At 40.6% G+C, this 21,993-nt stretch overlaps 1 protein-coding gene across 1 annotated transcript in view; it reads right to left on the bottom strand.

Moving 5' to 3' along the window:
* CAMK4 (calcium/calmodulin dependent protein kinase IV) overlaps window positions 1–19,495 on the bottom strand; it is a 165,399-nt gene extending 145,904 nt beyond the window's left edge. Inside the window, exon 1 of the mRNA XM_064439521.1 lies at window positions 19,191–19,495. Coding sequence (XP_064295591.1) covers window positions 19,191–19,369 — 179 coding nt within the window. The 5' untranslated portion in view covers window positions 19,370–19,495. The remainder of the gene's footprint in view (window positions 1–19,190) is intronic.
* Between the last annotated feature and the right edge of the window lie 2,498 nt (window positions 19,496–21,993).

The following is a 21,993-nucleotide window of genomic DNA, read 5'->3' as shown; positions in this document are numbered from 1 at the left end:
TACCTGGACCTTAGTAAAGCCTTTGACACCATTTCCCACAGCATTTTCCTGGACAAACTGGCTGCTCATAGCTTGGACAGGTGTACTCATCGCTGGGTAAAAAATGGCTGGATGGTGGGACCCAAAGATTTGTGGTAGATGCAGTTAAATCCAGTTGGCGGCCAGTTGCAGGTGGTGCTCCCCAGGGCTCAGTATTGGGGCCAGTTCCGGTTAGTATCTTTATCAACAGTCTGGATGAGGGGATTGAGTGCACCCTCAGTAAGCCTGCAGGTGACACCAGGTTGAGCAGGAGTGCTGATCTGCTTGGGGCAAGGAAGGCTCTACAGAGGCATCTGGATAGGCTGGATCGATGGGCTGAGGCCAGTTGTATGAGGTTTAACAAGGCCAAATGCCAGGTCCTGTCTTGGATCACAACAACCCCGTGCAATGCTACAGGCTTGGGGAAGAGTGGCTGGAAAGCTGCCCAGCAGAAAACGACCTGGGGGTATTGGTTGATGGCCAGCTGAACATGAGCCAACAGTGTGCCCAGGTGGCCAAGAAGGCCAACAGCATCCTGGCTTATGTCAGAAAGTGTGGCCAGCAGGAGTAGGGAAGTGATCGTGCCCCTGTACTCGGCACTGGTGAGGCCACACCTTGAATGCTCTGTCCAGTTTTGGGCCCCTCAATACAAGAAGGATATTGAGGCGCTGGAGCGTGTCCAGAGAAGGGCAAAAAGGTGGTGAAGGGTCTAGAGAAACAAGTCTTATGAGGAGCAGCTGAGAGAACTGGGGTTGTTTAGCCTGGAGAAGAGGAGGCTGAGGGGAGACCTTGCCACTCTCTACAACTACCCAGAAGGACATTGTAGTGAGGTGGGTGTAGGTCTCTTCTCCCAGGAAGCAAGTGATAAGACAGGAGGTAATGGCCTCAAGTTACACCAGGGGAGGCTTAGATTGGGTATTAGGAAAAATTTCTTTACCAAAAAGGGTTATCAAGGAGGATGTGTAGACATGGTGCTTCAGGACATGGTTCAGTGCTGCACTTAGCAGTGTTAGGTTTATGGTTGGGCTCAATGATCTTAAGGGTCTTTTCCAACCTAAACGATTCTATGATTCTATCCAGGCAAAACTTAAAATGCTCCATTTACCATCTCTTCTCTAATGGGACTCAAGAGCTGTTATGACCTACAGCTTCCAACACTCTTTGGAGAGACTTTTACCTAAATTCAGAATGTTATGCTATCCATGACTGATATAAGCTGGAACAAATATTTCCAAAGAAATATAAGTCTTACATTAGGCTTCTAAATACATACCAGTCATTTCATTTTTAGCAGTGCACACTTTCTGGTGGTCTCCATTCATATGACAGCACAAGGAACCATGAACTCATTGCATGTGAAAAACTTGCAAGTTACCTTCTCATCCATCTGAGGTGTGTCTGCATGCGCCTGCATGTGTGTGTGCACACATGAATTTAAGGCATCTACATTAATTACAAAGCATTCACAACAGCAACTGATTGTTTTAGGGACAACACTAAGCACAATTAGTTTCAGTCAACACTGTCACTTACCTGTGTAACTTCCAAGCAGTTAAACAACATTGAGTTTCTTCTACAACAAAACTGATATTGCAATGTAAGGTCATAGATGAACACTGACACAATGAAAGCTGACAGAAAGGTCTAACAAGCCAAAGAGCTTGCATTCAAATTACTGATTAGTAGATACTGAAACACTCCTTATATAGCTTAGTCAGTTTAAATGGAGGTAATTTAGGCATGAATTTCACCTTCCCATACTGACAATATTTTTTTCAGCCATGCAGTCACATGCACTTCTCTTACAAGCTATACAAATTGCTACCCGAATAATTTCCAGCACCACTGGAAAACAGTAGATCTGATGCAAGACTTGTAATCTTCATTCACCATTTCTATACAAAAAACTATGCCTATAATAGCAAATAAATTTTCTCAATCTGCCTATTAGCTGGGAATTCAACTTCTCTCCCTCAGCTTCCCAAACTCTTCTGTCCCTTGCAATTCATCAAAAAGACAAATAGACTGATTAGTCACAGCATGGGTATGTAGAATAATTTAATAAAATTTTTGCTTATCTTTAGTCACACAGATTTATTCTTGGCTAGACTTAAAGTAGCTAACACCATGTGGACAGATATAAAAACCAGTAAAAATAAGTGAAGACCTTAACCTTACTCAAACTGTGCTAATGTACGCTAAAAGGAAGGCGTAGGATCAAAACTTGCAAAGATGAACAGCAGTCATCTGCTTCTGCTTCACTCTTCCCTCAGATCTACTGTTTACAGACGTTTGCCTCAAGGGGCAGGACAGCAACCTCTTACCTGTTTTTCATTGAATAAAAAATATTCTGCATTCAAGGCAATCTCTACAGCATTCTGCAGCACAGAATGGCCATATTACAGTGGAGAGCGGCTGCACTGTGATTATAAAATTCTAATTCTGTAAAAAAGCTTGTATCTACTGATCAGCCTGTAAGAAATCTGATATTGAACAATTAAAGTTTTTCCAATGCTAGAACCTTTCTTTACTCAGAAGACAAATGGAAAAAGTCTTCAAACCTCCCAAAATGAAGACAGACAGAGAAAGAGAGAGAGAGAGAGAGAGAGAGGAGACAGAAGATATTATGGAACAAACAGTTAAAATGACCAATAGCACGTTATGGACACCAGCTGAGACTCACTTAAAGGGTTAAATTGAACTCATTGAGATGAAACAGCTCAACTTAAGGTGATATGTAACCTCTTGAACACCACCTACTTTGCCTTTTTAGACTGGAAAGAAACAAAAGTGACGACCATTTTTAACAATGGTTATGAGAGTCATCTGGAGAACCAGAGGACTGTATGCTTGCTCTATATTGCTGAAGTTGTTTAAAGCCCTAAGAATATGATCTGTGGATATATGGATACTTATGATAGCCTGGGAAAAAATCAATCTGGCTTCTATGAAGGGAAGCCATGCCTCAAAACACAGAACTTCTTTGAAAGATTCAGCAATGATTTGAATAAAGGACATTTGACTGATTAGTCTGCTTGGTTTTCCAAAAGTTAACTGACAAGATCCCTCACGAAAGGTTCCTGAGGAAGCCACAGAAGGCAGAAGTGAATTAGTAGTTGGTTAAAAGATACAAAACAGGGAAGGAGCAAGTACTCAGTTTTCACAGTGCACAAAGGTCATCAATAAATCTGATGGACCAGAGCTGGTGTCTGCTGCTGAACGAGCCAGTACTGGAGCTGAAATGAGAAATGAGGTGACACTAGTTGGTTGGGGGTTTTTTTTAATAATCAAAGTTCTTCATAGTAGTTTCTGCCCAGCTGAAGAGCTGCAAGAGGACTCTACTGAGATTCAGTGACAGGGTATTAAATGGCAGGTGAAATTCCATGTAAATAAATACAAAATTATGAATAATGAACACAATCTTAATTTCATGTATTAAAGAGACTAAGGGGCCTATTATCACAAGCAAAGAAATCTTTAAATCAGTGCAAAATTTCCACAAATCAACTCCACATCCAATTGTAGTAATTAAAAAAAAAAAAAAAAAGAGCTACCCCAAACCCAGCAACTGTTAAGAAGTGCTAAGCATTATCCCCTGTATAAATTCACTGTGTTAATACCTCCATCTGTAGAGATATTCAAAACTCCACTGGACGTGGTCCTGGGAAACCTTCTCTAGCTGACCCTGCTTAAGCAGGGAGGTTGGACTAGAACATCTTAAGAAGTCCCTGCCAACTTCATCCATTCTGTGATTCTGTGTGACATCTTGAACACTGCATGCAAATCTATATTACTATTCTGATATGAGGAAGAGAGCTGAAGCTTCAGATTTGGCTTCAGCTTTCTGAAGGTTGAGGGACTGCTCTGGGCAAGCATCCCTAGATGCTTACACTGTTCTTACACTCCTTTCTACGTATGTGCTTCTCGCTACAGATGGAAACATAGTACTGGCCTAAACAGGCCTTTGATCTGACCCAGCCCAGCCATTCTTACACTATAAAGGCTCAAATAATTTAAGATGACCAGTTCATTTTGAATTTATATTGCAAATATATATGCATATATTAGTCAGTATAGAGAAAACAGGATTTTCAGATGTGATTTTTTTCAATAGATTTTGAAATGGCTGAAAGTTCTGAAAACAAATACTTAGTGTTTCCAAACAAGATGTCTCCACAAGCAGAATGGAAGACATATCCATGCTATCATTAGAGTTGATTCTTACTGAAAGGCAAGTTTAAGTTTCCTTTAAACACAATAACACACATATCCAGTGAGCTACCTGCTCATCTCTGAGAGCAACAGCTCCAGTTTGGATACATTTTGCACAAGCCAAGCATTAAGGATATAGAAGACCACAACATTGGCCCCCAAAGAGATTTTTATCTCAGTTTGAGATAAGAATGTGTCCATGAGAATTTGGCTGATCCCTTGGTAATGTTAACTGATCAATGTTAAACTTACTGCTATCAACAAGCAGACATTGAAAATCAATGCAGTTATTCTGAAGATAAGCAGGAAGAAGTCTCCTGAATCATCAAGGCGGATCTTGGTTACATGGGCAACCATGTCATACAGTCTCTTTCACAAAATGATCACGTACCAATTTTAGGCACATTTCTTGTCTCTCCTGTTCATACTGAAAAGGCTGTTACAGCACTAGAGATGTTTAGAGACCTTCTTTTAAATTACAAGTTTTACTGTAATCATGGTCAGGTTACTTTTCTCCTCCTTTGTATGCAGGAAGAGTCCTTAAATTTGAGTGAATCATTCTACCTCACAGGTGTGGTTTTCTGTTGAAGAACTATCATCACTTTTCCCCAGCATCATCTGTTGGACTAAAGAAACCAAATTCCTCCACAATATATTTTCAGATGAAAAATTTACAAATAAGTTTAAACAGGATTTTTCATAACACATATGAAGGCAAGCATTTTATGCCACTGTTGCAGTCACTTTTCACAAATGCAATTATTATGCTGGCTGGATAAAAACTGAGGACAAATCAGGTCCTATAATTCACAGACCCACATGATTTTCAAGTGCGATTTAAAAACATTATATTTTTCATTTTTGTTTGACAGGGTTACTGGAGCTGGGTCCTTCTACATTCAGAAATCATTAAATTTATCCACACTGTATCCACATTCCAAAAATGGGAGGAGGAAGATGGGGTGGTGGTAGAAACCTATCTGCATAATGAAATCTAATCCCTCACTTCTCCTGAAACATCAAGATATCTGCCAGCTTTCTGACTAGCATACCAATTATACCCTGTTTGGCACTTGTCGCAAGGAGATAGGTGTAGAATGCCCAATTTTTCAGCTTCTGAAGTTGCACCCATTAAAAACAGTGGAGAATATTTCTTTGCATAAAGATGATTGAGAGCTAGGAGCTGCGGGGAAGGAAGGTAAGAATAGCTCTAGATGTCCTTAGCTAAAGAAGCAAGGAGTCACCAAAAAACATAAAGGAACAGATTCATCCTTGGTATGGGCAATGCTGCAAGAATTCTGATTTTTTCAGTTTCAGTTTGAGTGGGATAATGGTATAGAGCAGAACAGTTTTATAAACCATTTGCTTTTAGGATTTTTTTCACCCTCTCCAGAAAATTTGCCTGTGCAATTTAACCTTCATCAAAAGCTTGCCAGAAACACACCATTCATTACTTCAGTGTTCCTACTTTTTCCCTGACATACATGTTTGAGCAGTATTCCTTTGGTTTGTTATACATCTTATTTAATATTTTAGTTATTGACTTTGGCATAAACTTTGGAGTATGCTGATTCAGTTTGCGGATCATAAAGGTGGGAAGGCATTGGCAATACAGTAGAGGGCTGTAATATCAGAAAGGAAAAACTGTACTTACTACCTGGGGAGCAGGAGCAAGAGAAAGGGATAAAATTCAGCTGTATGAACTACAAGGTCATGCATTACAGACAAATAACAAGAACTTAGCTATAAAAAATAAGTCTCATCAATTGCAAACAGAGACGGACGATGGAAGACTTAGAGTTTAGGCAAAAAAAGAACAACTGGGCAGCTACAAAATACCAAGACAGCAGCTGTGAGAAAGGCAAATTTGATCCCATCCCATTCAATAATGGGCAAAACTCTGAGAATTTTATAACTGAAGTCAGCAGATAAACACAGCTTATGCAACCCCCTACATTCCAGCAGGGAAATACACGAAAGCTTCACCACTTTCAGTGTAATGTGTAAAACACAGTTCAGGCAGGAACCAAAGACAGAAGGTAAAAGCAGTTAAAACCGGGACCTGCATCAAAACTCTCATTAAGGCACCATGGTGCAAGAGATAAACGTAGTTTGTTCTTGCAATCTTGTTACTTTGAGCCAAGAATGTCTTTAATTAACACAAAATTTAAAATGTGAGAGTGTTTGTAAATTCTAATTTGAAATTGTTGAAAAATTGCATGCTGTGAAACTGTCCCTTACCCACATCACGCCAATACTTCAATTACTCATCCTAACTCAAAAGAAAAACAAATGCCAAAATTCTGAAATTTATCATGGTATGGAAATTCTGGAACTTCTCAAATCTGTCAATTCACCATTGTAAAGGTATGAATACGTGGGTAAAAAAAACTTTTAACAGGCATGACTATCAAGCATGAAATATGGCCTTCCAATGGCCACATGACATTGTGGATAACTAACACATCTTGGTGATCATTATTATTCCGTTTCGACTATGACTAGGGAAAAACACAATAAAATGGTCTTACCAGATATTCAACATAGTTAGAACACATAGTTCATAAGAAGCACTAAGGCAAACTATTGAAACAGGCTATCTGGTAAATATTCATTGTATTCATTCACAAATAGCAAACATAACCAGTTCACAAAATAGGGACTGAAAGAAGGAAGTAAGATTTGTTGGGATACTTATTTAAAAATAAATTTCACCACCTCTAATTCAGATGTTCATCTGCAAGGGAAATCATCTAATATGACTGTTTCCATCACAAACAACATTTTATCCTTTCTAAAGTCATGCAGAAAAAGAATGTGAAGAAGTTAAAATTTTGGTTAAAGTTTTGGGTTTTTTAAAATACGTAAGTGTTGTAATAACAATAAAAATAGACTAGTATAGATCAAACCAGCTGAAATCACTCTACAGTAACATGGACTATTTTCTTTTAATTAGACAAGCTGAAGATTCAAGTGGTCAAAAAGACACTGTTGTGCTGAGGAGGAGAAAAAGGCGGAGGAGGAGATGACCAAGGTTGTTTTGTCATTTGAAATGAATGATTCTCTGGAAATAGAAGAGTATTCTCTTTATGCTACTGCCAATCAAAATAACTCTGTGAACAAGTTTTTATAGTAATGAATAAAACTGCCTTTTTCGCTCAGTTTTATTCTTGTTCCACCTACTTTTGAACATGTATGATATGAATTATGCATAGAGATGGGATCCGAATTTAAATTTAAAAAATAATTTACCTGCATATTTATTATGGAGGTATTACAGAAGATGGGTTTAACCTTTCTGAGAGTCAGAGCAGAAAACATGCCAATGAATTTTAGGGTATCTCTTTCATTGCAGATTTTCCATCACACATTGACCCAATCTGGCACTTGATTACTGATCTTACTTAGCATTCATCAATTATTAATTCCAACTACCAATCCAAATTCTGTTGTTGCTTGCAGTTAAGATATTCTTGAATTAAATTGCTGTGAAAGGAGAATCAGATGCAATAAATTTACTGGCCTTCCTCTTCCCTGCAGCAAACAAAATGAATTTATTATTGCTTTTTTAGTGTCAGGAGTGTCACTCCAATATTACTAGTTACTTGCTGTTCTAACAGTATTTTGTTAAGACTAGACCTGGCTTCCTCTTTCAACTCAGGTTAATCCCCTGCTTTGCCATTACAGACCTCTGCATAGTGAACGCTGCACTCCATAAGAATTTGCAGCTTCCATCAGGCTGCAAAGAAACCCACTCCCACCCACCCCCCAAAAAAAAGGGGGGGGCTGAGGGGGCAGGAAAAACCCACCTTTATTATGTTTCTTTATCTGATCACCTGAAACCTAAAGTCACTAAACAAAATCATTAGTCATTTCCTAAATGATCATGAGTATCCACACGATAAAGTGCTGCTTCCCATTATAAAATCAACTTTGCAGCCCTCCCCTTTTTAATTTTACCAAGCTAATCAGCCAGAAAATCATGAGGGTTTGAAGAGAATGTAGAGAGATGGATCACTCACAGCCCCTACAATATAAGGCAGGGCAGGGAAGCGGGCATCCAGTGAAGCTAGCAGGTAAAAATATTAATGCACACGTATCTTACAGGTCTCTGAACTTAGATTATTATAATGATGACAGAGTTCTCAACATGTTTTGTGTTCAGTTTTAGCAATTCATTACTGCATAGCATGGAAAGCTGACATGCAAATATTCTCCATCAGGAAAACAAACATCTGTAAAGCACTGTAAGCCACATCAGAACTGTGTTTCATTAATCTAGAAAACATATCAATAGACTAAAAAAATAAAGAAGAAAAAATCAGTACTTATCCATGGCAGACTTTATTTTGAGGCCTTATAAGCCTTACCAAGACATCCATTTTCCCTGCAGAAGTACAAAATTATGTAATACAACCCCATTTACCAAAAAAAAAAAAAAAAATAATCAATGTGTGCAAAAAGAATTGAAACGATTTCTGGCCCAAAGATGTTCTTCAAACACTCTCATTGGTCCACATTATTAGACCGGTGCAGGACACCTAATAAATCAGAAACAGCAAACACCATTTTGCATATATGGAGAATCTGAAAGAGGTACTTTAAGTCTGAATAATATTCAAACAACTAATCTCCAAAGAATAGAAGCAGCTAGAAGGTCTCATTATTAACTGAAAGCTGCACAATTTATGATCAGCATTGCACAGAAGGGGTATCAAAGTCCACTCCTTTCAACACAGTATTACAATTTTTTACAGCTAAACACAAAACAAAAATCACATAGCACATTCTTTGGTACTGGCAGTATGCCTCCGTTGACAAGGATTATTTAAAGAAAAATCAATATGAATATTGTTTCAGAAGTACTTTAAGAGAATACAAGACTTGTTATTCCATGCATATTTATTAAGATCTCACACACTTTATTTCCATTCATTCATGAGTACAAAAGTTCATTGAAAATAATTTATTTAGATTAAATTGGAATTCCCACATTCATTTCTGAGCTAACCCCAACTTCTTTAGATTAATTTGCCACCTTCTAATGTCAGCATTTGAGTTTTTTTAATATATGAACAAATGTCAACAAGCAGTTCACAATTTGTGGCGACTGATCTGATTGACCCCCCTCAGTCACATGATGCTATGCTGTCTCATTAGAAAACATAAAATCAAGACATCTGTAGAACAAATTTGTTTATGCGGTATTCAGTTCTGCTAAAGTCTGTGGAGCAATCAGGGTCATCTTCATGAATAAAAACCAATCAACTGAGTATTTTAAGATGCAGTATCAGTTCCCAAAGGCAGTGAACCTGGCAGACATGGATATGCTTTAAAGATCAAAAGACTGAAAATAAGTAACAATACTGGTGTGTTTATGATGATGTGAACTGAGAAGAGACTATGAATACTCACAAGAAGGAAAAATTATTGCAGGGGGGTGGGGGAACAGCAGATTAGAATGATGCCTCTGTCTTAAACCAAAGCAACTGCTTTTTTTTTTCTTTTTATGATGCCTGGAAAGAGGCCAGAGGAGAGATGCATCACGTGTTTCTACTGAGGAGAGTTTGGGGAAAAGGACTGTGGAGATGACATCAGTTCTGAGGTAAAGTTGCAGTTCTGGCATCTTATCTGTAGCATATGGATGTTCACAGCGAGGTATGCATCAGAGCACAGACTATACATTTGTTGAAGGGTTTAAATTTTAATGCTGTTTTTGAAGATGTGCATTATAAATGTTGGACTTTCTTTTACCACTGCTTTATCCTCAAAAAAAATCCATCACAAATAGTAAACTGCCAAAGGGCAGCATGTTTTATAATTTTTTTTCCTCCTCAGACGGGTTCCCATTTTCCTTATCTTTTATTTTACGTTTTATGGTTCTTGAGTTCTAGCACAGATATCTACATATGTGAAAGGAGGACTACTTATAAGCTACAGCATTATATTGTTCAGGCGATTACTTCGTTTGTGTCAGAATTAGCATACAGTTCCAGCCATGTAATTTGGTGGTTCCCACCAAATAATTTCTCTCCTGTTATGCCATGCAGATGAAATTCAAAGAGACAAAAGCTTTGGTTGCTACACCTTGAATGGTCCCTCTCAAAGTCATATTGGTGTAGGGTTTCCTAACTTAGAATTAATTTACAAGGAAAGCAAAAACATCTCAGCAATCTATTCTCAGAGCAACAGATACAAATATTGATGGTCCCCAACAGTCCGTATGTTTTAACTGATAATAACCTATGACAGTAATTACATCATTTTTGCATTCATTCTATAACCAAAAGATACATTTGAAATGTGTATTGATATAGTATTACATCACCACTACTCAGTCTTTCTATTTTAAACATTATATAGTCTAAGAAACTGAGCACATCAATGTATACATTGATCAAACCCCACACACCCAGAAATGGTCTTGGATAACTCATTCTCAATTATCTTTCCCATTGCATCATGCTAACAGATCTTGAAAAAAAAAAAACCACAGCTAACCAGAAAAAAAAGAAGTAGGCTTCCATGTGCATGTCCACAACCTTCCTACACACTCCAGTAAACTCAAGGGAAATATCAGCCTGTCCTTAAAACATATGATCCTCAGGAGTTACAGTATGATTGGGCTCCTCCAAAGCACATTGCTAGCAGAAATATCGATCTGAGCAGAACCTTCCCTTCTAACCCCGTCACAACAAAATATGCATTTACCTTCCAAAACAGATCTTATTTCCTAGGTCTGAAAGAGCTGTGGAAGTGTCACAGGCAACAAACTGCAGTCTTGCAACAAAACAAGGAAGAAGTATGCTTTTCTAGCCTTGTTTGGATGAGTTTCTAGAGGTTTAAAAGCTAACACAGATAGGTTCTGGAGAAACACATCCTGTGCACTTTTGCCAAAAGAGGGGTCACTCCAAAAGACTCTTCTTAACACTGAGATACAAAAGTAAGGCAAAGGTGACAACAAGAAAACAACATGCTTCTGCAACACAAAAAATTCCAAAATTAAATTCATAATGATTTGCCACCTCAGATTTCACCAAGCTGCTAGCTCAGACTCTGAAGAACAAGGAAGAAAAAAAAAATCTTCATAAATTAGAGGTGAGTTTAGTTTTTAAGAGCAGTAACCAGTACGCTAAAATACATTTTCTGGTGGTTACTGACTGGCGGAGGACACTGATAATACAAGGCCAAATGAAGGATCGCTACCAACAAATACAAGAGTATTTCCAAGGTATCAATGACTGGCTGTAAAAGCTGTCATTTTTACCCTTTTTTTTTAAATGGAGGAGACAGGGAAACCATAAATACTAAAAAAGACATTAGGCAAACCAAGAACCAAAAGCAGCATCCCCTTTTGGAAATACACTGAACATTTGGTTACCCCTTCTAACAATGAGCATCACTGCCCTGTAAAAAGAATATTATCTGAACAATCACTAATTTCCAAAGGGATAAAGGTCTGCTTATTGTGAAGAGAGGAAACATGGTAAGAATGCCTAAATGAAGAAGTCAATAGCAAATATGCAAGTTTTTATGTGTAAATTCTGCTTCACTGTGAAAGCAGAAGGGAGCACATGTTCTTTCTTCTTATGCAATCTTAAACATCTACTAATGGTTCATACGTATAGCACATACACAGATTTAAGTTAATACTCAAATTTTTGCACTTTTTTCCACACAACATGCAGTGTCAGAAGATAATTTTCCCAAAGCCCGGCTCACCTTCTGGCTAGCTAGCAGAAGACCACAGAAGAACCAATTCAGGTTTAGTGTTATAAAGACAGCTCAATTTGCTGGATTATAAACCAAGGTAGGGCCAGGGATTTTTATTTTTTTTAAAATTTCCTGATTGATCTTTTCACACAATATTCAGGAAGATAAAACTTCTTTGATCTAAGTGACTGAAGAGGATAGTTAGTCCTTCCAGCAAGTACTTCGACTTCCACAGGTGGGACACATGCTACAGCAAACCAGAACTATTTTCCTATGGACCACTATTCATAGCTGGTGGTCTTTTCAAATGTGCCTATTTACTATGGGAGCAAGCATTTAAAGATGTTACTGGTAGAATTTTGCTTATGAAACTGTGTCATTACAATCCTTTACACAATACTATGCACACTTGGGCACACACCAAAAGACACAGTGGAATGAAAATCTATTTGCTTCTTGTAGTACAGTGCTTCAGTAAATTTACTTGCCCTCAATCCAGAATCATATAGGCTTATTATACAATCACACTTAGGGAAGTGCTTTCAACTGAACTTGAAAATACTTAATGTCATATGCACTGCCTCTGTAACAAGCTAAAAGAACGACTTTGTTATATCTGACCCCTTGTAGACTACCCTGCAATGTCTTTCAAGTATGAAAATTCCCATATTAACACAAATGATACCATTACTTTCAACTCCTAAAAACTCTATGTGCAAAAAAACTTTTCCAGTATTCTTGAGTGCTTACTTCAAGAGCTATTAATCTTCTCCATTAGAAATAAAATTGTTTTAATTAAAAAAGATAAATAAAAGCAGTGACAAAAATGCATAGTGGCTGACAGAAGAAATAACTTGAAAATAAAGAAATAACAATTCTCTAATATAACTTTTCATTATTAATAGTTCTTTTTTAAGTACAAGCACGCTTTGAAAATTACACAGAATGATCATCTATTCATTCCAGCTATTCAAAACTGCTCCAGCACTCCTTTACAGAAAAAAAAAAAGTAACAGCTCAATTTATTTACAAAACAATGCGTTGAGTACACAGACTAAAAAGAGCTCAGAGTTAATGCAATACCCTGCAACGACTAACTACTCTTTTACTGCCCACTCTAAGTACTGATTTTTGATTCATATAATACATATTCCCTCTAGCTTCCAAGTTAATTAAAACTTGAGCAGACAGACATTGACCTGTGCATTATGGTGAATGCATGTTATCACAAGCATCTATTCATCAGCTTGAAGATTAACTACAGTTAGGTTCAAACACAGTATCACCAGGACATATAATCTAGGTGTGCACTCGCAAGTAGCGCAGTGCAGTAGGAGCACACCAGCGTTACAGATGGTGGCAATGTGCTGATACCAACACACACACTTACTGCAGGTTTTACGTCAGACAAGCCCTGATCTGGTCCTGTGAACTGAATGGTCACAAAAGCTTAGAGTGGATTAAGTGCTCCTGAACTGCATCTTCTGGTTCAGCTACATTCAGTCTACTTTGTGCGCTCCAAGAACGCCCCTTGATGCAGAGCAAAGCACAGTGAGAGGGGATAATTGGGACATTTGTTTCACAAAAGTCACTCCCAATCCAAATTAAAACTTCAGTGTAGACACACGCACAAATTTCCAGTTAAAAATAGGAAGGGTACAACACAACATTACAAATAAGATCTTAGTGCTTCTGTAACTGGAAACATGTAGATACATGCCATTAGCAGTAGTCTATTTAAATTCATATTTGGAAGAGAACCTTCTTTCAAACTATTTTTATATAACAGTTTTGACTTAGATATTACTGATTGTACTAAAAACCCAAGCAATCTGTTCATTTAGAGAGGTAGCAGGGCAGTTTCTTCCTCGGAAACAAGCATTAACACATTCCTGAATGAAGGCAGCTAGGGTAATGTTAGCTTTTCTGATGTGACTGTCCAGAAGCACTAACAACTAAACAGTTTGTCCATAGCTGATTGAACCAACAAACATCATGGCATGATGGAAACAATACCTCAGTCACAGTACCAAGAGGAAACAGAAATACACATAAGCCATTGTGAAAAAATGCATATTTTACCATCTATTTTCTGAGAGCTAGTGAAGCAGGAGTTGAGTTTACAGTTCAGTGGAAAACTCCTGGCTGCAGCAGAACAATGGTTTTGCCACACATCCCAACTGTAAAGGGATTTGAACAACTGTCTGTAAGATCTAAACCTCATTTTCTAACAAGAATGGAATGTCAGCTGTGCCAACAAATCCTCAGAAGCAGCTTTCCACTTTACTAAGAAACATGCAGAGAGAGATAATGTTTAGACAAGTAATTCAATGCCTAAGATAGGCATTTGGACAACAGAGTCAATAACAATCTCCTACGGCATGGTTCAAAATACCAACCCTAAGAGCCCATTTCTCCCCATGATTAGAGACCCTCCAGGGAAACAGTATGGGTACTCTCAGTTGGCTTTTACTTACAGAATGGTAGAGGAAATTTTCTTCTCTTGCTTTTTCAACACGCATTTTGTAATTATGAATCAACCAGTTGTTGAACTGAACCAGACAAAACTGAAGAAAATACTCTCCCTGCACTGAATAAAGAATTTTAGTTATCAAAACCCAGGCTATACATTGCAAGTTCTGGTTCCTGGTACCCAAGCAAGGAATTTAATCCAGAACACTGGGTTAAGAAGCTACAGAGCTTCCACAGAAAACATTTGCTGCTTGGTATTAATTTTTATTTATGATCTCTGTAGATCAATGCGCGTTTTTACTGGGACTGACTTCCCCCTTCTTAGAGCAGTGTCTTGATTAACAAAAACCTGACATCCTCTTTCTGGCCAATTCAGCATTGGATTGTCTCCTCCACAACAGCACTGCTTCAGTAGAAGGAGGAAAGCACATATTCACCATAGAAAAGCCTGCAGTCAAATGCTTAGGACATTTTTCAAGGGGAAAGGTGAGGTGGACAGAACCTCTTCAAGAGGAAGTTAAAATCTGCAACTAGGGCTACGCTGGCTGGTGCAATGCCTGAAGATAACTATCCTCTACATCCACCTGCCACCTTGGTCAGCACTAGGACACCATGCCCTCTGTATCTCCTATCCTCCTACCTCAAAGCAAGGTCCAACATACTTAGCAGAACAGTCCCAAATGAGGCCTCAGATCCACCTCTTCAACAACCTTTCAGCAGGAACTGCCTGCATTGTTTGCTGCAGCATGCTTGCTGCTTGCCTGAAGGTGTGAGGGTAACAAGCACGTTGCAGTTCGTGGCACGATGTGACGTGGAGGACAGGCAAATCTACACAGGCAGTTTCTGCTCAAAGGTGATTCTCATGCTGGTTCAGCTAAGCACTCCACGCTCACTTCAGACACCTAGCACCATGTGCTGTCAGCAGCATGCCTGCATTTCTTTAGAAAATCCTCAGGTCCAGTACTAAAAGTCACAAGAAAGTAAGCAAAAGCGTTACTGAAGGAGAGACTGACCTACTTTAAATGCACCCCAAAGCAAAACGAGCAAGTGATTTTCAAAATAAACATGGCAAACAGTCTGTATAACAAACAAGTCTTGAGATGAACAGAAAAAAAGCCCATTTAATTTTTTTTTAATCCAGGAATAGAAGGGAATATAATTGGCACACTTTCAAAGCAAAAACTGTTTGAACTTGAAAGCATCAAGTGCAAAAACAATCCATTTCTATAAAATGCTTATACAAAGGAGTTACCCAATCTTATCTACAACTGCCATTACAAAAGTAGATGCTACTATGGCAGCACTCATGAATAGGATTGACTGAGTAACATGCCATTCTGCACACTTACATCTTGAGTTCAAACCATACATTGGATTTAATCTCTCTCTGTGCTAAGAACTCAAGGACAAAAACTACCTATGATTCAGCTCTCACGGCTGATTCAAGGTAAGTTGCAAGTACTGAGCGCCTTTCAGTTTCAGGTCCTCAGCAAGGATCGCACAATTGAAAGACTGCCCATGAAGGAAAGGTAACCTTGCAAGATCCTGATTTATCATTCTCATGCAAAGAAAAATGCCTGTAATTTTTCTTTTTTTTATTTTAATTATTATTATTTTATTTAACTTCTGAAACTGAAAGAAAACCCTAAGGATTTGTTCGGAAATACTATCCTGCAGTATCTGCAAGATGCCTACAATAACAACATTAGACAGTTTCAACTCAAATAGTTATGTAGTTTGGCACAGTTAGGCAAAAGAGTACATGCTAAGTAAAATTTCAACACTAAAATTTCAACAAAGAAAAATGTCTTTTTTGTAATATTGCTGATTATAAAAAAAATTGTACTGAATTTCCTCTTCACTCAAATACCATTTTTAGACTAATCTTGAATTCACAAACTCTGTACCAAAAGATACAGCATAGGTTATATAAGACTAACAAAAGGCTTTGGTCTTTAAGGAACATACAAGTTTAGAACCTAAAATTATTAAAATCTTTTCCCAAGGGAGTGTGGAAAATAAGATTTTAGATGACATACACTCAGAACAAAATTCCAATGTCCGCAGTTGGCCAATACTCCAACCTTCAGAAAACGAACAGATATACTTTGTAAAACAAAAGACCAAAATTTCATCTTTACAGCATTTTGAACTCCAGTTACGTGGCACATGCAAAACCCCCTTGTCAGAAATGGACTAAAAGGAAGGTAAAGTAGCCAGGCATTCAGTAGAACATAAAAACAGCTGGGTCAGAATAAAAGCCTCTCTTGCCCAGAACACTGTCTCTACTGTCTTTATGTGATTCTTCATAGGCAATGCTGTCTTTAAAACCCTAAATAATTTAGTAAGACCAGCGAATATCACTGTTCAACCCCTTTATGAGCATGTTGAGCAGCACAGACACGTGAACTAATCCCTGTGGAACTCCATTATTGAAAGATGACTGTTTACTCCTACCCAAGCTTTCAGCCATTTACTATTTGTCTTGCTAGCAGGACCTTCCCCCATTTCTCCCATGACTCCTTAGCTGGTCATACAAGCAAGAATTACTACGATGCCCTAGGGATTTGCCAGACATACTTTGCAAAAAGAGCACTCCTTCCAAAGGGGAATTCCCATGCTTGGGAACAGCTGTCCAAATGTAGGTCTTTGCAGTCTGGCAAAAGACATCTACAAATCTCTGTATTTGTTAAAGATATTTTAGGTTAGTGTCACCTGTTGGTTATTTTAGTATATTGTTTTGGTTTACTGCATCTAAAGGGATCACATTTTTCAGCCTCACCCGATACACTTTCACCACCACTAACCTAGGCAATATTTTTTGTAGACATACTCAAAATCATCTCCAAAATTAAAAGGCTGGAGACAAGGTTACCAAGAGAAAACAGTACAGTTTTATATTACACTTAGTAAATCTATAAGGAAGAACCAACAGTCCCTCTTGATTCCTAAGATATACTGAGCTGTCAGAGGGGGTCTGAGATAAGCATCAGCACTCTGGATGATGGCTCTGGAAGGATCTCAAAGCTAACCTTGGGACCAAAGGACCAAGATCTCACTGCCATACTCACTAGTGCAATTTTCCCTTGGAGCATGTACCCCTCCGAGTTCTTCTCTATCCCTTCCCTATCTCTTGGTCTTTTATTAAGATGGTTCTTATGTCCTGTTTTCTTTCTGCTTTTGTTTTAATCTTGTTTCCTAGTTCTGTCCAACAGCAGAGCAGACTTAGTGGCTTGCATTTCTACACTAGCTGGGTGTGGTTATATTCCTTATTCAAACCTTTTGTTAGGGTTTCAGCATCTATTGCTTCACCTTGCAAGGTAGAAAAACCCACTGCACCTCAGCTTTCATTAACTCTTCCTTCCTCAGACAGGAGAGTTCACATTTTAAAACCCCTTCCCAAGCTATGCAATAAACCCATGATGTATCACCAATACGAAGCCCACAGTCACTACTACACATGCTGAAAAGATTCTAGACAGACCACATGTAACAGTATTAATCCAGGTGACAGAGTTGGTGTCAACTGCTGTTATTCAGCAGTACACGCCTTTTTTTTTGTCAGCTCTGGACACAAAACTGACACAACAGTATTTCCTGCTTCACATGTTTATGTTTCTGCATAACCTGTACAGTGAAGTCAAGTATAAATGTGGTAAGCTTACATAAACCTATGTCTATTTAAATCTGGCTAGCATGGGTAGCAATGGTGGCAAAAAGGCAGCAGCAGATGCCTAAGAGCTAGCCAGCAAGCCAAGAACGATACTATATTGTATTTCTACAGCCTTTTCTGCCTTTGTCAGTTACAGTACAGCAAGCACAGGTAGACTGCGTAGCAATAACTTTCATTGCATGCCCTTTCTGCAAAAATACTGTACCAAGGCAAACATGTTATTACCTGCAAATTTCCCAGAGTTGTCCACAATTTTAATACTCTAATATTGGCAAAATTAACAATTGCTGTTTGTTACCTACTGACTTACAGATTTAAGTTGTCTACTGTAAACCTTTAAAAAAGCTGACCTTTTCCACCTTCTGGTTTTTTTTAACATGTTATTTTCTACCCAAAAATTCAACAACTGTATTTAAAGAGTAAAAATAGCACATCAGATATAGGCAACATCATTTTACACTGCAGTTCAGTATTAAAAAAACTGAACCCTTGGGACCTTTAAGTTGCCAGGCGGAAGCATCAGGGCAGTAGTGCAGAATTCATGAATGGACGTGTACCAGTTCACTCCTCTGCACCGCGCTCCAAAGAAAAGGCTCTGCTGACAGAGGCCTATTCACGGACTCCTGTCTCGGGAGGGAGTTCTGTCAGCACAAGGTCTAAAGGTGCTGATAATGGTGATAACTATTAAAGGTCTCGTATGAAGCGAGGCTGCAAATAAGCTGTCATTTTAGAGCTCTCGAAGTGATGCCTACCATTCAGCAGATACTGTATTAGGTCTAGAGTCTGCATATATAAAGGTAACCTGTTTAACGTAAAGATGCTTATGCCGACCAGAGTTTACCGAGTCGGGCTAATCCTTCCCCTGGAAACCCCTCGCTTTTTGGGGGGTTTGCATAGCTTGGCTCCCGCGAGGATGCAGTTTTCCTTCGAAAGCCTGCCCGCCGTGCAAGCCAGCAGGCTCTCCCGATGGCGTACACACACCCCAAAGTTTTGCCGCTCTCGCCGCAGCGAGGCAGCGCCGGCGGGGAGGGGAGATCCCCCGCCGCCCCCGGCCCCGGCCCCACCGGCCCCGGCCCCGCCGCCCCGTCCCGCCCCGTCTCACCGTCCCAGCTCGGACTCCAGCTCGAAGTAGTGGGCCAGGGTGTCCTTGTTGGAGCCGTCGATCCAATATTCGGGCGCGGCGGACCCGGGGCGGCCAGCGGCCGAGGAGCCGGAGGATGAGGAGGAAGACGAGGAGGAGGAGGAGGAGGAAGAGGAGGACGGCATGGTGACTTTCAGCATGCCGGGACACCTGCCGGGGGCTGTCCCCTCCTCCGCACCGGCTGCAGAAAGCAAAGCGACAAGGCGGCTGCCGGCACCTCACCTCACTTCACTTCACCCCCTCCCTTCCTTCCTCCCTGCCCCCCTTCCTTCCTTCCTTCCTTCCTTCCTTCCTTCCTGCCCTCCCACTCCCACTCCCACTCCTCCTCCTCCCCTCCCCGCCGGGCCGGGCTGGAGCGGCGGCGGCGGCGGCAGCGGCTCCCCCCAGCCCGGAGGGGCGGCGGGGGCGCCTCCGCGTGGGCGGCCCCGGAGCTGCCGGCGGGGCGGGGCGGGGCGGGGCGGGGCGGGGCGGGGCGGGGCGGGGCGGGGCGGGGGGCGGGTACACCGGCGGCCGCCGCGGCGCAGGGCACCGCCTCGGGCGGGGGTCGCACCGCCCCCGGACCCGGACCCGGACCCGGACCCGGACCCGGACCCGGACCCCGGCCGCCCCGCGGCTTCGCCAAAGGCATCCTGGCACAAGCGGTGACCGGGGGCGCAGCCCCGCCGACGGCGGGACGGAACGCCACGGGGGGCTGCTTCATGAAGGGATAAACGGCGTCCCGGCGCGGAGGGACCGGTGCGGCTTTTGGCGGGGCCGGGCGGCCCGAGCCGGAGCGGCCGGCGGCGGGGCCAGGGAGGGCGCGCAGCCCGTAGCGAGGTGGGCGCCTCCCCGCTACGCTGCACCATTTTGCGGGTTCCAGATCTGGGATCGGTTGTCAGGGTGCAGCATGGGGGTTCAGGGCTCCTCTCGGCGTTTGCTATGAATTTGGGGAGGAGCGTGTGGAGGCATAGGCTGAACAAGACAAATAGCAGTGGGAAAAAGGCTGATGAATGCTCAAACAGGAGTGCAAAAAAAAAAAAAAAAAAAAAGAGAAAAAAAGGCATCCCTTCCCACCGCAGAACTAAAAGAAGCCATAAAGGAATAAAATTGCCGTACTGCAATGCCACTCTTAACAGGTTATGAAATCTGCAGGTTGTTAAATTCATTCAGTTATCATGAAGTATATTGTATCCCTGACTGTAAAAACCTTAGCCAGAAGCATCTATATAAGGGCAGTTTCTGTTGGTGTAGCGGTGAAATAAAACAGCAGCAGTTGTGTATGCCTCACATGCGTAGCATGCCAGATCAGTCCTACTCACATCCTCTCCATGCTATTACACCCACTCATACTGTCATGCAAGCACAGGCAGGAGGCAAAACGGACCGTGTGCAAGCCTGTGCAGCAGAACCGGCAGAAGTATTGTCCTCTAATTTTCAAACACAATCCACTAGCCTGTTTTTAAACATTGTGTTCCTTGCTCAGATAAAGCACAGTATCCTGTTCAGTGTTTTGTTAACTCATGTGTTTTACAAGATGTTTTGTTTCCCCCTCTCCCCGTAAGCAAGTCTGGTCTTACTGTTCCTAGCTTCCTTAGAGTACATGGGGGGGACAAGTGATCTTGATCTCTGAATCTCTTAATTTCTCAAAGACCTTTAAAAAACAAATGCTCCTCTCTGCTTAACCAGATAACGGAAGACACATTTGCTAATCTGGTCTTTGTTAATGGTAGGAAAGGATAAAAGAGATAATTGAGATAGATAAAAGACAGATAATGCCCTTTCCTCTCAAGTTTACTTTTTGCCACTAAAAAAATTGAAATGTAGATCTCCATCATGATTTGAGATTTTATGATTTCCAAATCCCTGTTTGAAAGTCAGGAAAAAGTAACCCAAAGACCTATTTTGCAAACCACGTTCTATGCAAGTCAGTTTAACAGAAACTCCAAACTTCGTTGGAGACGAACTTTGTGCCAGAGCACCTACCGTAACGGGGCTCTGGTCAGTGCCAGAGCAGCAGACAAGCAGCCTTTTCACTGTTGCTCATGCCTCCTCCCAACTCCCCAGCTCCCTCTGTCTCTGCTGGTCAGTGTGGAACTTTTCTTCATAAAGCTTTGGTTGCTAGGTGACATTTTTTCTTCTATTCTTATGGCATTTTCTGACAGCATCTCCCAGGAAAAGAAATGGTCACTGATCATGAAAATCATACATAAAATAGCCAATCAGCATTTAGAAGACAGCGGTATTCCACATCATATTTTTGTTTAGTCAAATACCTAGCATACTCTGTAACTCAAAGGACATGTGTATTTCTGTTGCGGTGGGGTTTTTGTAACAATTATGAGAATAGGATCATGTTCTTCCATGTACCTGCAATGAGATTCTCATCTCAGATCATCTAGATATGATTACCATGAGCCTTTATGTGCTCCTTCCTGAACAACATAGCACCAGGGGATTTTTCTTTTGGTTTGTTTGTTTGTTTGTTTGTGGGTTTTTTGGTTTTTGTGGTTTTTTTGTGTGTGTGGTTTTTTTTTTTTGACTGGACTACCTATGTGAAAGACATTTGACGTTCCTTAAAAGTGTCTCAAAGTGAGCTGGATCGCACCATGCTGACAACCTACCTAGCACTTAAAAACTGACTGGTCCTTGTCCTCCAGGAGCTCCACTTCCTTAAACAATTAAAGTAACCATATCCAAATACGTCCATATAGAATTAAAGAAGGTAATCAGGTGGCACACTACATGTAACCAGCTCATGAATGCCTCTCAGTCTCCAGGAAACCAA

This window comes from Phalacrocorax carbo, chromosome Z (assembly GCF_963921805.1).
Source record: "Phalacrocorax carbo chromosome Z, bPhaCar2.1, whole genome shotgun sequence".
Taxonomy (NCBI): Eukaryota; Metazoa; Chordata; class Aves; order Suliformes; family Phalacrocoracidae; genus Phalacrocorax; species Phalacrocorax carbo.
Note: the sequence above shows the minus strand (reverse complement) of the source record. Positions and strands in the feature narration are given on the sequence as shown.